This window comes from Archocentrus centrarchus, chromosome 6 (assembly GCF_007364275.1).
Source record: "Archocentrus centrarchus isolate MPI-CPG fArcCen1 chromosome 6, fArcCen1, whole genome shotgun sequence".
Classification (NCBI taxonomy): domain Eukaryota; kingdom Metazoa; phylum Chordata; class Actinopteri; order Cichliformes; family Cichlidae; genus Archocentrus; species Archocentrus centrarchus.
Genome location: NC_044351.1, coordinates 10,625,620 through 10,643,145, shown reverse-complemented (window position 1 = coordinate 10,643,145; position 17,526 = coordinate 10,625,620). Strand labels below are relative to the sequence as shown.

The 17,526-nt window shown below is 39.6% G+C and overlaps 1 protein-coding gene across 3 annotated transcripts; it reads right to left on the bottom strand.

Moving 5' to 3' along the window:
- Window positions 1–3,718: 3,718 nt before the first annotated feature.
- On the bottom strand, window positions 3,719–17,193 carry alkbh3 (alkB homolog 3, alpha-ketoglutarate dependent dioxygenase). 3 transcript variants are annotated; one of them, XM_030732321.1, is made up of 11 exons: window positions 17,081–17,193; window positions 14,675–14,760; window positions 14,351–14,454; window positions 14,210–14,244; window positions 14,049–14,096; window positions 13,113–13,216; window positions 9,519–9,607; window positions 8,996–9,205; window positions 8,115–8,213; window positions 5,711–5,851; window positions 3,719–5,133 (listed from the first exon to the last, which is right to left on the bottom strand). In XM_030732321.1, exons 2-10 carry the CDS (start codon window positions 14,748–14,750, stop codon window positions 5,732–5,734), a joined length of 885 nt encoding a protein of 294 aa, XP_030588181.1. In that variant the 5' UTR covers window positions 14,751–14,760; window positions 17,081–17,193; the 3' UTR covers window positions 3,719–5,133; window positions 5,711–5,731. The 3 variants fall into 3 exon arrangements, with proteins under 3 accessions (XP_030588181.1, XP_030588183.1, XP_030588182.1); XM_030732323.1 differs by lacking the exon at window positions 14,049–14,096; XM_030732322.1 differs by lacking the exon at window positions 3,719–5,133 and having other exon boundaries at window positions 5,581–5,851.
- Between the last annotated feature and the right edge of the window lie 333 nt (window positions 17,194–17,526).

Sequence of the window (17,526 nt, the reverse complement as noted above, 5' to 3'; positions counted from 1 at the left end):
AGAGAGTAGTTGGTATGACTGGACTTGCACCAATAGGTTGAGGTTACATAACCAGTGACCTAATGTCTAAATTTACACACATATAACATATCACCAGGAATCACCCAGAGACACAGGTTCAACTACAACTGATCAAATGTGTCCCTGGTTGTATGTTTATTTTTAAGCTTAGACATTAAAAAATGGGGACTATTGACATAAATGACTATTACTGCAGAGACATTCAGAAACACAAGTCTGCAGTTTAACCTGAGTTCTTTATGAATCCTATGTATTGAGTTTGAGCTTAAGTGCCAAAGAACATAGCAACAAACCAAAAATTGCCCTAAAACTGTCTGTACACTGTGACACATGATCTTGATACAGCCACACTATAAACTGATTAAGAACATTCCATTAAATGAATTCATCACATTTTTTGGAAGTAATGAAAACACTGCTTACATAATTTCTCAGGCTTGGAGCACCCTTTTTCTGTATTTTGCAAACAGTGCACTCAGATGTCAGAATATTTACATAACAAACTTATTACAGCTTGGGATTTTGCTTTGAGTCAGCCTATCAAATTTTGATCCTTCAAGCATGACTGTTGTTATCATGAGTTCCTGTTACTGTTCATTGAGCCTTGGTTGCTGTTTTGATTCTATGGATGTTCAGTGTTTCTAATTTTTCTAGTGTTCCTCTGTCTTGCTTGTGTATTAGTACCTTTGTCTAATTTTCACTTCTTGTTCTACTTTGGAAATAGCTCCTCATGTGTTGCCAGTATTTTAACTTCCTGCCTTTGTCTTCCCACCTGCGTCGTGTCTTCTCCTGTCATGAGTTCCCTCCTTTGTTTCCACCTGTGCCCTGTTCCCACCAGTGTCTCATTGCATAATCACAACTCTATGTATGAAGAAGACCCAGAAATCAATCTTAGTGTGCTATACTGAAGATTGTCTCAATTCCTATAATGCATCTGGAGTACAGAAGGAAGAAGAGGATTGCCAGAGTAGCTATAATCTAGGGTGCACAGAAGTCTCCTTCAACTCCACTGCTATCTGGTGCGACGTACTAAGATGTGAAGTTAGGAAATGAAGATGTACAAACTGTATCTTTCCCTTTGTATTCTGAGATGTATTCTGTCTGCTCTACTCGGACAACCCCTTGTTCCTTATCCCTCTTGTGCTACAGTTGTGGATTCACGCTTTGTGTAGACTTTTTAGGCTCCAGTAAAACTATGAGGAAACCTGGAGTCATTTTTGACCAGGATATGTCCTTCAATGCACATATTAAACAAATATGTAGGACTGCTTTCTTGCATTTGTGCAATATTAGAAACATCCTGTCTCAGCGTGATGCTGAAAAGCTAAGTCATGCATTTATTACTTCTAGGCTGGACTATTGTAATTCATTACTATCAGGCTGCCTTAAAAGCTTCCTGAAAAGCCTTCAGCTGATTCAAAATGCTGCAGCTAGAGTACTGACAGGGGCTAGAAAGAGAGAGCATATTTCTCCCATACTGACTTCTCTTCATAGGCTCCCTGTTAAACCCAAAATCGAATTTAAAATTCTTCTTCTCACATACAAAGTCCTGAATAATCAGGCCCCGAGCTTCTCTTTAAGACTTCAGAATCAGAATACTTTATTGATCCCAGAGGGAAATTTCTGTTGTTATAACAGCAACTGTTAAACTAAAAACACACTAAAAATATGAAAACCAAAAAGATAAATTTGAGTATATACATGTAAATTCTTATGACTACAGTTAAGACAGTGGTTGTAATAATAAATATAAATGTGGAACATACTGTATATATATATGTAGACATAATAGATTACACTGGTGAACCATATTATCACCTATTAAGGGAGGAGTTATAGAGTTTGATGGCCACAGGTAGGGATGACCTCCTGTGGCGCTCTATGGTGCATTTTGCTGGAATGAGTCTTACACTGAATGTGCTCCTGTGTCTCATCACTGAGTTGTAGAATGGGTGGGAGCCATTGTGCATAATGGCCTGCAGTTTAGACAGCATCCTCCTCTCTGACACTGCCATCAGTGAGTCCAGCTGCACTCCCACAACATCAAGGCAGCAGACGCCCACAAGTCTGTTGGCGTCTGCTGCCTTCAGCCTGCTGCATGCAACAGCATAGAGGATGGCACTCACCACAACAGACTCATAGAAGATCCTGAGCATAGTCCAGCAGATGTTGAAGGACCTCAGGCATCTCAAAAAGAAGAGACAACTTCGGCCCTTCCTGTATAGAGCATCAGTGTTCTTAGCCCAGTCCAGTTTGTTGTCAATGTGCACTCCCAGGTATTTGCAGTCCTCTACAGTGTCCACACAGCTTCTAGTTAGGGCTGGATTAGGTGACCCTGAACGCTCCCTTAGTTATGCTGCAATAGGCCTAGGCTGCTGGGGAGTTCCCACGATGTGCTGAGTGCTTCTTTTCATTCATCTCTTTTTACTATGTTTAAACCGCACTCTGCATTTAATCACTAGTTATTAATCTCTGGCTCTCTTCCACAGTGTGTCTTTTGTCCTGTCTCTCTCCTTTCAGCTCCAGCCGGTCGAGGCAGATGACTGAATCTCCCTGAGCCTGGTTCTGCCAGAGGTTTATTCCTGTTAAAAGGGAGTTTTTCCTTGCCACTGTTACCAAGTGCTTGCTTGTTTTGACTGTTGGGTTTTCTCTGTAATTATTGTAGGGTCTTTATCATACTATATAAAACGTCTTGAGGTGACTGTTTGTTGTGATTTGTTGCTATATAAATAAAGTTGAAATTAATTTTGCATTGGCCAGTAATGGCTAACTGTTGTCTATTACCAGTTTATTTTCAACCCGCCTCTGTGTCCTGTGTTTAGGCCTTCTCATTCCACAACACTGTCAAAACTAAATGTAATGTATCAGCAAAGGTAACCTAGGACAAAACATAGAAATAAAAGAGAACTGGGTGTAAATGTGGATGGTTAAAGTCTTCTGTATCCCCGCTTTAACACATGCAATTTCCTAGATAGTATTCATTTTACATTAAAAAAGGTTAATAGTAAAATGCTACTATGCTGACTCTATCAGCCCTGTGTTTATATTACAGTAGTTTGATTTCCTAATAAAAATCACAAGATGTGCCTCCTTGATCCTGAGTTGGCTTAAGTGTACAACCTCAGTAAGAGCTGTAACCACACAGAGTAGAATCATTAGCTTGATGACTCATTTGTATGACCTTCATAATGTTTTTAAATTTGTCATCTTTTTTAACTTCAAATGCTTGCACTGCATACAAAAAAATTCAGCATCAATGGAACATCATATGTCTGAAAAATGAATACAGAAATGTTAGATGCATGTGTAAAAGAAAAAAAAATATATATATATATTTATATTAGATATAATCCACATTTCATCATACTGGTTTTATGATACTGCAAAGTACATGCATTTTCAGCCTTACAATTCTTCTGTTAGTAGGTTTGAACATGTGCAGATGAGGAACAGTGGATATACTGGGCAAAAGATGTTGAATATGGAGCTGCTAGGCAAGAGAAAAACAGGAAAATCACAAAGAAGGTTCACAGAGGAGGAAAAGGGAGAGCAGGAGGAAGATGACAAGGAAGAAGACAAAGATGATGACAAAGACAAAGAAGAGTAGATCTGAACCTCATCCTAACCAGGCTGCCAGAGACCTAGTGGATATTAATTAACCAGGAAAGAACATGACAGGCAGAAAAAGGTCCTCTCAGTGTATTTATTTACCAAAGAAAGTCATGAAAATTACAGGTCTTGAAGGTGATGTTCGTTCAAAAGCAGGAGCAGGTTCTGATATCAGCACCGCCAATAAATAGCATACATGTTTGAACTGGGGCCTGCTCCAGAAAGCAGGTTTAACAAACTGAATCTAACTGCAAACTCTGTTTATCAGAATATGACAAAATGACTGATCACTGTCTTATGTGTCTAAAGCTTCCTACAGATGTAGGATTGCTACAGTGATGTAGGGTAAATCTTTCAGTGTAGAAGAACTGGCTGACAACCTGTCAGCTGCCTTAATGCCAGCATAGAGCCAGTCGTATAAAGAAGGAGAGTGTCTGAGTACGCCGTCTCTATCCTTACACCACTGACAGATTGATCATTAATTCAGGTTAATGTTTTGTGAAAATTTCAGCTGATAATTTTTTTGTGTCTAAACACAAAAACATATTTGAACATAAATATAGGAGCAGTCAAGAGAGTATGTCCAAGAAAACCTGCCAGCTAGCAGGTTAGTTTCACAAATCTGTTACCCCAGGACCTTCTCGAGAGTTAAAGTCACCTGGAATGGGGAAACCCAGTTTCCTTCATCTCCATGTAAACAAAGAGTTTTTAATCAAACTTGCTTTCTCAAACAGGCTGAACTACAACATACAAGGAATAAATGAATAATTCAGATTTCCAGTATCCCCAGTGATTTAATTACTAAATGTACATTAATTTAAAAATAAATTTGATAACTGCTGCAGAATCTGATATTGTAGTGTTTTCTTAACTTAAACATGTTTCAACCACAATTCAAAATGAACACTCTGTTTAAGGGAGTACTCAAATTATGGCCATTTCACTCCCTTTCATTAAGACTAACTTTCCATTGACATATGTGCACATTTTGTCCCCAGGCTAATGCTCAGCCTAAAAACATGTTGTTCAAATGAAAGTCAAAATCAAATAAATCCACCCAACTCACCAAGGCAATATTCAGAATAAAAAGATGGATGTTGATAGAGCTTGTTCTCATTCCCAGGGCTACAGTTCATGAACTGTGTGTGTGTGGCTCAGTTAATCTGGTGGTAAAATTTGATGCATTGGGTAACAGGATAAGTTAGAGGAGTAGGTCACTCCCAACCTGCACCATGCAGGGTTCCTGTTGTAAAGATTTTGAACCAAAAACTGCAATCTTTTCCTAAACCTAAACAAGTACTTTGTAGTGCCTACATTGAAAAATTGAGTGAAATGAGTGAAAAACAAAACAAATCAGTAAATCACAAAGGTCATACTGGGATGCAAACTTATGTCACCACCTCCTGCCTGATTTTGTAGGTAGGTATCCAAAACGGGATCATTTTCTCTTCAAAGCCAGTACTGCCATGGCTGGTGCATGAAGGCACCAAAACCAAAGGACACCTGTTGGTAACAGGAAATGCAGATAACAGCTGATAGTACGGCAAATTAAATTTTTTTTTTTTACAGCCCAAATGAGAATTTAAGGTGCTAAGAGATGACCTGAAGACTTTTTTTTTAATTATTCAATTCTAAACAATTATCATAAAATTAAAAAAACAAAACAACCCAAAACAAAACAATTGCAGCTTATGATATACCACCCCAAAATATAACCTCTTCCTCTGCCTGGCTCCTCTGATATAATACTAATATCTGACAATCACGACTGCTCACAATGCTGGTATTAATGATCACTTATGCAGTCCATAAATTGAGGCAGAGCAGCTAATCCCTCTCTTTTATTTGAAGTCATATTATTTGTGACTCACTGATCTGTTTGCTAGTCCTGCTCCAAACAGTTGAAAATACTACTAAGCTCAATGTGAAGGATAATGATGTCCATTTTGACCCCCCCTCGTTTTTTTTTTTTTGCGCTAAATCTGACCTTCACTGATTAGCTCAAATCTTGTTCACACCACCTCAAATCTAACACCATATGTTTGAAATGAAGAATCAGAGCTTCTTCAGGCCTGAGTACCTGACTGATGGAGATTTATGGTTATTTGGCTGTGAATTGCATCTTGGTACCAGGCCTATGGCCCTCTGGCTCTGGGTAGATAGTTCTGAAGGTCAAGTTGATGCGTGGGCCCCTGTCATGGTACTCTTTAGCCACTTGATGCTGTTGGGAACAGACAGAGTGATAAGCAATATATTTTATACTTACATGCCATTTTTAATGAAGTAATAAGTTAGTGCTTAACAGTTTTGGCCAAGTATAGTTCTACTGAGTTTCTGTGAATTGGCAGCATCTGGTAAAAGTCAGGTTTATTCATGTGTGTTAAGCAGCACTAAACTGTTTAACTCAATATCACAGACACAAAGTTTTCCTCTTAATTGAGTTCTCACATGTGACCACCTCACCTTTTGCATAAGAGAATGATTGCGCTAATACATTGAATGCAGCTTGTTGCCTCACTCACCCACCCACCCACATCTGAGAAGGATTTGCAAGGTTTGCTAATACACAACAGTGTGAAAAGAAAGAGCTGGGAAAAGAAAGATTTACCCCTCATTTTCACACAAATGAAGTGCTTTAGCAGGACTGACAGGTTTAGTTAAATATTTAGCGTTCACTCCCAAACGTTGCTGCCTGAACCAGATGGTTTTGTTAGGCTGCAATAACAGCGAGGGAATTAATGGCTGAAGTGATCTTTACTTGAAAGGAGTAATGAAACCTTTGTTAAGATACTCAGGAGGGTGTCGTCATAAAACACCTGTGACCTTCTCCTTTCTTTCTTTAAGCTCAAACCTCTTTCATCTCTGCATCCCATCCTGTTTGTATCTCTCACTCTTTCACTTGACATAGTTTTGGGTAAGTGAACATTGTGTAGTGGAGAGTTGATTATGTATGTATGTGTATATTACTTATATATATTTTAGTGGTCAAACATGAAGAATATACACAACACTATATGGAGTGTCACAAGGCTCCATTTGTGGCACACTGATTTTTATTTTCTTGCATCTATTTGTTGTTCTACTTTATTTTACTTTTACTTTGTAAGGTGACGTTGAGTCTCTTGTTTTGATCATTTAAGTCCTCCACTGTCGAGGGATGGATAAGACTAATTTAAGTTGGTTTGTATAACAGAGAGTTATATATACAGTCATGTGAAAAGGAAAATTTTCACATGACATCACATGAAAAACTACCGCACCCTTACTGCTTCCATAGGAATTAAGAGCCAGGTGCTGCTACTGAAATTCACTTAAATAGTCAGCAGTATATGTTTATGTATTTAGCTTTTTTATATATATTTTCTTTCTACTGATGAACATACATTTGTATTGTTGTTCATATTGTGATCTACTTCATATCCATCTATTGTGTACAATTAATGACTTTTTCTCTCTGTTAAAAAGGTAAAACTTAACACCATGGCCTATTTTATCAGTTCTTCCAACAGCACAAATTCAGCCATAATGAAATTCAAGCATCTGTAATATAACACATTCTCACTGCTGGGTGTGACCCAATTATTTTCAACAGAAACCAGCTACACACTGACACTCTATTACATACACAAAGACCTTGCACTCATATAAACCCAGTTGCTGTTTCTGATTGCATTTAAAAAAAAAAAAAAAGGCTCATTACGTTGAAGGCCTGCTCTTCTCTCCAGGCCACTCCATCTATCGTGGTTGCCTGTTGGCTAGGGGAGGAACCTGACTGCCTTCAACACAGATCTTTATGCTCACATGTTGAGTCAGAATCATGACTTCAGAGCATACTGCAAAAGTCCAGTGTTTCATTGGAGAACTGTTTGTTTTAAGTTGTCAGCATTATGTTTTGTTATTCACAGGTATGTTGTTCATTTTAGCAGTAACTATGGCATAATGTTGGATAAAATTACTGTTATAGAGCAGTTTAAATGGATCCAATATAACAGGTAGGTTAATGAATCTTGAATAATATGCAATTTTTAGATTTCCATATTTCTGCACTGTGTGCTTATTAATGAATACAGCAACTAACTCATAATATGTAAATAGGTAATTAAATCCTTCAGATTTCTTTCTGAATCTATCCTGCACCTGGACTTTATTTGAATAGCCTTGATTATACTCTGTTGTGAACATGGACAGCTGGAGACCCGGCAGCCGAGTAGTAATTCCTGTTATACTTATTTGAAGTCCACCGCCAGGGGTCCATGCATAGTTGGTACGTTGTAATGTAAATTCTCTACAGATGAGTCCGTGCAGTCACAAAAAAAACCAAACAACAACAAAAAAAAAAAAGGCAGACACACAAGCACATCTGCACAGACCCTGGACCCTTACCATCTGATGATGAAATTTATGCCACTCAGACATAGCGGACCCTAGCAGACTTGGAGAGTATAATCAAGGTTTAAGATTATTAGCTGCCTAGTGGAGCCTACCTGCCAGTCATCCTGTGTGGCTTCTTCCATTAGCAGAAGTGTGCCATGACTCAGAGGAATCCGAATCCGCTCCACGTAAGTGTAGTCACCCTTCTCCTCCTAAAGGATAAACACACAGTACAGCCCAATGGGTAATCCTCAACATATATGCAACCACCTAATGCCATATGCTGTCAAATTACACACAAAAAATAAATAAAGAAAATGCTGGACAAAGAGCTGCAAACAAAAACCCAGACTAAGTTAAGCCAGCTCTGCTACCAGATCACCTCTACATCACTGCTACTGAAGCATGCCTCCTAAGAAGTGTATATTTTAAACACTTGTAATAACAGACAACTATTAAACACATGCTGCTAAATATATTGCCGAGACTAAACAGAACAAGTGCCCAAAGCATTCCTTCAGTGTCTATTTATAACTAACTTAGTTTGGCTGATTTTCTGCACAACATTAATGTCACCCTCCTCTTTCCATCAGGGGGTGATCAGGCTGATCGCCTGGCGCTGCCCCAGACTGAGGTATTAACGTGCCAGCCTGAGAATTTCACCGGTTTGCTATCTGAACCGTTTTCTATGACCACAATTAGCAAGCAGGCATGGCTAGCAGCACTAGTAAGCAGTCGTCTGCTAGCCAGGGGGACCCCCTTGCCTCTAAGCTAAGTCAAACGTCCAATCTAACTCAAAAAGATAAAAAAAAGATTAAAAAAGGTCAGAAGTGTTTTCAGAGGGCCAAATAAAATAAAATACTTTATAAGACCACTTTAATGAAACTGGATTTATGGACAAAGTGAGAAAAGCATAAAAAACATGTTAACTAAGCTGTATATTGTTAAGAATAGAACCAGGTGAGCTAACTTTCATGCTCTTCCATCATCTCACCGGTGGAGGCTGCTTGCGGAGGCTGAACACTCTGGTGTCACCCAGACTGAGAGAAGCAATGGTTGGCTTGGCACCCAACGAGGCTTCATCGTCACTGTGCCACCCGATGCTGTCATGGCCATCCCGATACAAGTTACACAGCAGGGAGTTGAAGCTGCATCCGGTTGCATGCTCCACTGCCTTGTGAAGGGTTACCAGCAATGGATGCCACTTTGAGGAAAAAGCAAGAAAAATACAGCGAGTTCAGCAAATGAATGGATAATAAATGGAAGAAAAAGTGGATTCATGAATATGGAAAATGAAGGACACAATATTGAGATGAGACAGCACAAGCAAATATGTCACCCAGTTTAGATCAATTCATATTCTCCCTCCAATTAATTAAACTGCATATCACAGCTTTCTGTTTTTATCCATATTTTATGCGCTGTCCCAACTTTTTGGAAACATGATTTTAACATAAATTTGCCAAAGATCCAGTGTGAAACAATGTTCCCTTGAGTTCTTGTTGCAGTTATCAAACCTGTGTGTTTGCAGCCATTGTGGAGCGAGCATACGTATATGGGAGCTCTCCGTACCAGCAGGTCAGCCTGGGTTCCTCGTATGCTTCACCTGAACCAAAATACACACATCCAGACACACCTTCTCATTTAGATCAGGAAATTAGGCAAGTGACAAAAGCCAATTTTTGCCTTTCAACAGTGGGTACACATTACTACTGATATTTAAAAAGTACTGACATTTGATACCCAGTCTTAGTCCTCCCTCCCTCCGTCCCTCCATCCATCCGCTGGACAGTTCCATCCATTTTCTTCCATTTATCCATGTGACCTGGAAGTGTGTGATTGGGAGGAATGGCCTGCCCGACCAGAAACCAAATGGCAGTTTGTTGTTGGACTTCTGTGCTATCCACAGTTTGTCCATAACTAGCACGATGTTCGAACATAAGGCTGTCCATAAGTGAATGTGGCACCAGGACACCCTAGGCCAGGGGTTGGCAACCCGCGGCTCATTCAGGCTTAATCTGTGGCTCTGTGCGGCTCGCGGAAGTAAATGATAATTATCCAATTAAAGTGCATTTTATTTTTGTCAGTTCGGTTTTTGTTGTAGTTTTAAATTGGAACATTATTGTGATCTTGAAATATTAAAATAAAATCATTTTATTTATCTATTTATTTATTTTCGTTTCTCAATATATGCGTCACTCGCGGCTTCCGCTAGTATTTGTGGCCCTCACTGTTTTGTTTTCCGTGGAAACCGGGTTCAAATGGCTCTTTCCGGATTACAGGTTGCCGATCCCTGCCCTAGGCCAAAGGTCGACGATTGATTTTGTAATTGTTTTGGCAGATATGCGGCTGTATGTTCTGGGCACTCCCTGTGAAGAGGGGAGCAGAGCTGTCATCAACTGGTGGTGAGTCAGATCAGGTGACGGGGAAGAATGCTAGACAGTCCTGACGCCCCCAAACAGATAGACAGGGTGTGCTGGGAATATCTGGCAGAGGCTCTGGCCCATGTGATCTTCAACTCCCTCCTCTGGCAGAGCTTCAACATCATTCTAAGGGAAGACTGGGACACTGAGTCTGAATGGAACATGTTCCACACCTCCATTGCTGAGGTGGTTGTGCAGAGCACCACCAACCACCTTGGTGCTTGTTGTGGCAATAATCCCAGAACCAGCTGGTGATCACTGAAAGTAAAGGGAACCATCAAGCAAGATTCCTACTGAGCATAGTTACCCTGTGGGACTCCAGAGGCAGTTGACAACCAGAGAGTGGGTCTGGCAATAGCCAAGGGTGTAGGAAGAATTTGGTAAGGCCACAGAGCAAGACAAGGCAAATTGTGAGATGACTGTCCACACTGTAGATAGTGGGGACAGGAGTCTGCAGACCTCAGCTGAGGACATAGTCAAGCAGTCTAAGGAATACTTTGAGGATGTCATCAATTCCATTGACACCCCTTCTGTAGAGGAAGCAGAGTCTAGGGATGAGGGGATGATTCACCCATCACTGGGGGTGAGGTCAGTGAGGTAGTTAATCAACTCCTTACTGGCAGGGCTCCTGGGGTGTTTGAGATCCACCCCCAGTTTCTCACAGCTCTGGATGTTGAGGGGCTGTCATGGCTGACATGCCTCTACAACACTGGATTGGCAGATTGGGGTGGTGGATCCACTCTTCAAGGTGAGGGACTGGAGAGTATTTTCCAAGTTCAGGGAGATCATGCTGGAGTGAGCTTCAGGAGTACAGTGTATTGGGCTTGCTGTTGCGAGCTATCTGGTCCCTTTACAACCGTTGCCAGAGCTTTGTCTGTAGAGATGCAGACTCTGTACCAGTGTGTTGTGGTGAAGAGAGAGCTGAGCATGAAAGTGAAGCTGTCAATTTACCGGTCAATCTACATTCCTACCCTCACCTATGGTCAGGAGCTCTGGGTGGTGGCTGAAAGAACTACCCAGAGCTACCCAAAGAATGAAATTGCGGACACAAGTGGGGAAATAAGCTTGCGCCGAAGGGTGGTTGTGCTCATTCTTAGAGATAGGGTGAGGAGCTCGGCCCTTCGGGAGAGTCTCAGACTAGAGCTGCTGCTGCTCCCCCACATCAAAAAGAGTCAGCTGAGGTGGTTTGGGCCTCTGACCAGGATGCCTCCTGGGTGGCTCCCCTTTAGGTGTTCTGGCATGTCCCACCGGGAGAAGGCCCTGTGGCAGACCGTGGGCATGCTGGAGAGATTGTATCTCTTGGCTGGCTTGGGAATGCATCTCTGCTTGGACTCATGCCCCTGCAACCAAGACCCAGATAAGCTGCAGAAAATGGATGAACAGACAGGTGGATAGAAAAAAAAAAAAAAAAAAAAAAAAAAAAAACTGTCTTTTGAATATCAAACACCCAACCCGTCCACCCTCAATCCAGACCTCTGCCTTTGGACAGTTTCATAGAGTAAAAGCTCAAATCAATCTCTATATTGCATCAGTCATTTGATGAAGGCAATTCAAGTAGGGCAGAAAACTGAAAAACTAGTTTTTAATGGATTTCCTTTCAGTGTCCAACAAACATGTACAATGATCATCTGTTTTGTTACTACCAGGGGTCACGTAAACATCCAAATCTAATTTCTCTGTGTCCTCCTCAGTGGGTCTGAGTGTACCTCGCTTTATCTAGAAACCAATAGTTCTCTTCCGAGAAACAATTTTGTGCCTTTAGTGTATTTTGGCCAGCCGTCTGGTACGGGAATACGGTGAAACCAAAACAAACTGCTTGATCAGCCATCGCTTTTTATGGTGCTGAATAATTCAGGGATTCTTGAGCTAATATGTGCAACCATTTATCTACTTTCAAAAGCTTTTCTATTCCAATAAAAAGATCTTATCATGTGGAAAAGATAAACAAAACCCAAACCCATTCAAAAGTATACAGTCTAAAGTTATGAGACCAAAGGGTCAGAAAAACTGAGTCAGTGTTTTTAAAGGGTGTTTTAAAGCAAGGCACTCCACTCCTCCACTCTTCCTTAACCCAAACACTGATGATTACACACCCTGTCTCTGTGGTGAGTGTTTGGAAATCATGACCACTTGTCTTCATGCTGTTTGTCTGCTATGGAGCTACTGCAGAATTCCACAAAAGGTGGACGAGAGCCAGCTGAGAGAAAAGGCCAACTGTGAGGTAAAGTCTGACTTCATCTCAGCACGCTCCCTTGTATATAGTCTATCTCTTTATAGAGTACAGTGTGAGTTTTCTCAGTGCCAACTGTTTTGCACAATAAAGTTCATGCACAAATGATCACGAGAGAGGCACCAGTAATTGGTGAACTTTGCAATAACGACATAATGAAGTGCCATTTGAAAAAAAAAAAATGGCATGTGCATTAAGCAATCACTCCAAACTACTGTAACCATAAAGTATTCTATTAATATAGCAAATTGAATAATATTTGAAGATCAGAGATGTCTAAATACTTTTCAAATACATTTTATATGCGCCACAAACTGCTTTAAAAGATCACCATTGCACTGACATGAAACAAACATGAATCCAACAACAAAGCACCTGCAGCGGGGAATCCTTTTTCCAACCACTTACTAACATTTCACCCTTTCCACATTCCCCATTCTTAAGCTCCTAGTGCCTACCTTGTCTATAGTTGGTCTTTTGGGACCAGGGAAGCTCTGCAAGCAGCTTACTGAACATCCAGTCAGCCTCTTCTGGGGGGAGAAATCCAGGCAGTAGCCGCAGCCTTGACAGATGATAGACAAATACACACACAGACTAAATCACTATACACGTAAAATGAGGGCATCCAGTATGTGCTGTACATAGATAATATAGTAGTTTTGAGGGAGACTACAGAATGAGATATCTTGGTTTTCTAAGGATTTAGTCAGGGCATAGATTTTTTTTTACAATGATCGCTCTAAGGCATAAAATCCCCCATATTATAAAAGGTGTAAAATGTTTTTGTAAAAAAAAAAACTAAAAAAAACAAACAAACAAAAAAAAGAAATACATAAACAGGGCTCTTGTGTAAGATGGGAAAAATTTCCATCATCCAAATCAAATAGTGAAATCAAATGATTACAATTTAGAGGAAAGAGCATAATTTCTGGTCAATTATCTACTACAATATTCTCTTATTCTGGCAACATAAGCAGCTACAATTAAAACTGAACCTCAGTGACAAAATACAGACTATGACAATAATGCCTTTCTGTAAATCAGATTTTTCTAATACCAGTAAAGGCATAATGTACATGCTTGAAAACTATGCCTGATTGTACATCCTGCTATATAATAAGCACAAGTTATGACACATTCTTATTTATTAAAAACAAGGCTCACCTTAGGCATTCTATTGGAAACCATAAAGTAAAAAGCACCATATTTATTAAGCAAAAGCATATTCAGTAAAAGCCATATGAAGTATTGATTATGTGATCACTGCCACCTAGTGGATTTAAAACTCAGGCACTGATTTGTGCCATGTTCAATAAAAACACTTGTTTGGTATTAGAAAGACTATCATTCTGCTTTTTGCCATTTGAATCGATTTATCTTTAAACTTTACACACCTGGAAACCCCTGATGGTCCATAGCTGATCTCATAATCACCTGCATGCCTGACCAAAAAAGTGTTAAAAGACAAATGTGTAGTAGATGATTAGCTAACACACCCAAAAACTGTGTGATTTAAACAAAGCTGGGATAGTAAAGAGAGAAATTAGTAACTTACTCTATGACCTTCTCTGGTGGCACAGCTCTAATTGGCTGCAGTAAAGAAAAGAAGAAAAAAAAAAAGCTGTGTCTTACTTACAGCTATTTTTATTTGCTGCAATAGACATACATTGCCTCATTTTTCATGTCCACAGTCTACCTTGGTGGGCTGGAGAAACTCAAAAGTCTTAGTTGATTTCTGGGACCCAAATCCCCAAGAGCCAGAGGCCACATTGGCACTTGTGGACTGATTGTAGTTTGGGACTGCACCGGTTTAAAAAAAAAAAAAAAAAAAAACAGAATAAGAATCTGTTTTCTACATGTATGACAGCCAGATTTTTCAGACTCATTGAACAAATAAATGTATTCTGTCACAGAGAAGTAAAATAATTTTATTTGTATCTAGGTCTATGAATGACTTAAGCTGATGAAAGCATGCAAGTAGAGCTTCATATTTCACAGTATATGTTACACTTTGACTTACCAGTTGGACCTGAGAGTTTTGGCAGTTGTTTGGCCCAGCAACCCTGTACTCTGGCACGCTGACGCTTATCTGACATCACATCAAGTCTGCAGTGTGACAAAGAAAACACTGAGATTCATCAACATGGAAATAAAACAAATGGAATCCCATAGTCCTTAAGGATTCTTTAATTTGAACACGGAAATTGGCTTTGTTAAAAGAACTGACACCATACATATGTGCTACACCACCACAGACCAGATGTAGAGTAATCAGTAAAAATGACTTCACACAATGGACATTAGGTAAGAATCGAGAACATTTTCCAGTTGAGAACCAGTTCTAAATTATCTTAGCTACCTGAGTCAAATGTCTTCAAGCTTATCGGTCTTTTTTTTTTTTTTTTAAATCAGTGGTTGCATGTTTTTCTGATAGCTGCGCATTGCAAAGCAGTGAAGTCAAACATTTGGCAGTGGAACATTTCACACATGCCAGCCTTTATTCTACTCAGCATTGTGTTCAGACAAAAGAGATAATAAGGCCTGCTTTTTTTCTCTAGAGACACAAAAAATAAAAAGTCAATATGGGAACTGATAAAGTATCAGACCTATTAGATTCATAAATATTTGGAAAATGAGACCCTGTGTATAATTTTGTACTCCACAACAGTGGATTTCACATCTAACAATCAAGATGTGACTGAAGTGAAGACTTTTCAGATTTAATTCAAGGGGCTAAACAAAAGCATTGCATTAACAATTTAGGAACTGCAGCTTCTTTTAGTGTATGTAGTCCCCCAAAATTAACACAATTTTAAATATAAGGACTGTTTTTGATACTTGGATGAAAATCCTTTGCAGTTAATTACTGCCTTAAGTCTAGAACCTATAGACATCAACAAATGCTTTATTTCCTCCTTTGAGAGATTCTGCTAGTCCTTTATAGGATATAGTGTAGCCCTGTACACTTCAGAATTTATCCTGTTACTTCTCTCAGCAGTCATATTGTCAATTAACACTAGTGGCCCAGTTCCACCAGCTGCCATACATGCCCATGGCATAACTTTGCATCCACCATGTTTTACAGATAACGTAGTATGCGTCAGATCATGAGCTGATCTCTTCTTCTCCATATTTTTCTCTTCCTATCAGGCACAAGTTAACCTTGGGCCACAGAATTTTTATCAGACCTGTGCGGGCTCTTTTAGATGTTCTCTGGCAAAGTCTAATCTGACCTTCTTGCTCTTGATTGTAACCAGTCGTTTGCACCTTGCTGTAAGCTCTCTGTATTTACATTCATCATGTTGTCTCTTGATTGTAGAATCTTACTGCTTCATTGATTACAATACACCTACCTCCTCCAGAGTTTTCTAGACTTGTTTCAGTGTTGTGACAGGGTTTTCCTTCACTGAGAAAATAACTCTTTAATCATCCACTTAGCGTGTATTCTTTGGTCTTTCAGGGGTTTTGGTGTCCATGAGCTGGTCAGTGGATTTATTCTTTAAAGAATATACCAGATTGTTCATTTGGCCACTAACGTTTTTGCTTTCTGATAAGTTTATTTAGTTTTTCAGCCAAATGATGGCCTCCTCCACTTGCATTGACACCTCTTCAGAGCATGTACTGAGATTTCCAGTGTAAAGATACCAAATACAAGTTCAACACATGGAAAGAACTCCAGAAATGTTATCCTCTTAGTCCACCATGAGATAGGGAGGGGACAGGCCTCACCTGGCCCTGAAACTGCTTATCAGGCAACTGGCCAATTCCCTTTTTAGCCTCTGAAAATGGGGAATTTTGTATAAAAATGGCTGCAATTCCCAAACAGTTAATGCAATCCTAAAAGTCTGCACTTCAACCACATCTTGATTGATTTAAAATCCACGGTAACGGTGTACAGAGGAAACATTACAAAAAATGTATCACTGTCCAAAAACTGATAATTGATACTAGTACTACTAGTAATAAAGTCTTATCAATATCATCTCTACAGGCACTGTTTTTTCCCTTTATGTGAGTTTTTGTGCTGTTTCGGTTCAGTGCCTTAGATTTGTAGTCATTTGCGGTTCGTAATCAGATGTTATGAGAGTTATAAATTCTGCCTTTGCATTATAATGGCCTTCATTGACGTCATCTTCATTTATTCTGCATAATTGCTCAAGTAGTTTGATGTAGCTTGTCTGCTTTTCGCTTTTAATATATGCTGCGCTAATTAAACGGAATAATTTCTGGCTCTTTTAGTCAAAGGATAGTGCAGACAGTAAAGTTGCTATGCTAACTGAAGTCTCTGATTAGCCTGCAGCTCAGTGGCGCTGTCTGGAGCGGCTAACCGGCTTAAAGTTACATTAAATTACACTTTTCAAAGGTCAGAATTCACAAATACATACCCGGACTAACTAACGCTGAACCAAAACTTCCAGTTACTTACCTAAGAAGACGCTAAAACATATCTTCAGAAATAACACAGTAGAGATAAATTTACATGAGCAGAAGTGCCCGTTGTTTGTCAGCCATGGCAAGTGTGTTACAAGGAAAATAAATCCTACCTGGAACCGAGATACCGAACTATGGTTCCGTATTTATCTCTCCATCTCTCTCTCTCTCTGTCTTTTAATTTATTTTTTTTGCCTAATTCTAGAGAAACAAAGTTAAATTAGACTATTAGAAACAAGTCTGACAATACATGCATATTTGCATGATACATTTTCCCATAATAGATTGTATCCACTGGCTGCCTATAAAATTTAAAATCTAACACAAAACCATCTCTTTTCAAATTAAAAAAAAGGCCTGAATGACCAAGCTCCATCATAAGACCACAACATTAGAATATCCCAATAGCACACTTCACTCTCAGAGTGCTAGAGAAGGTGA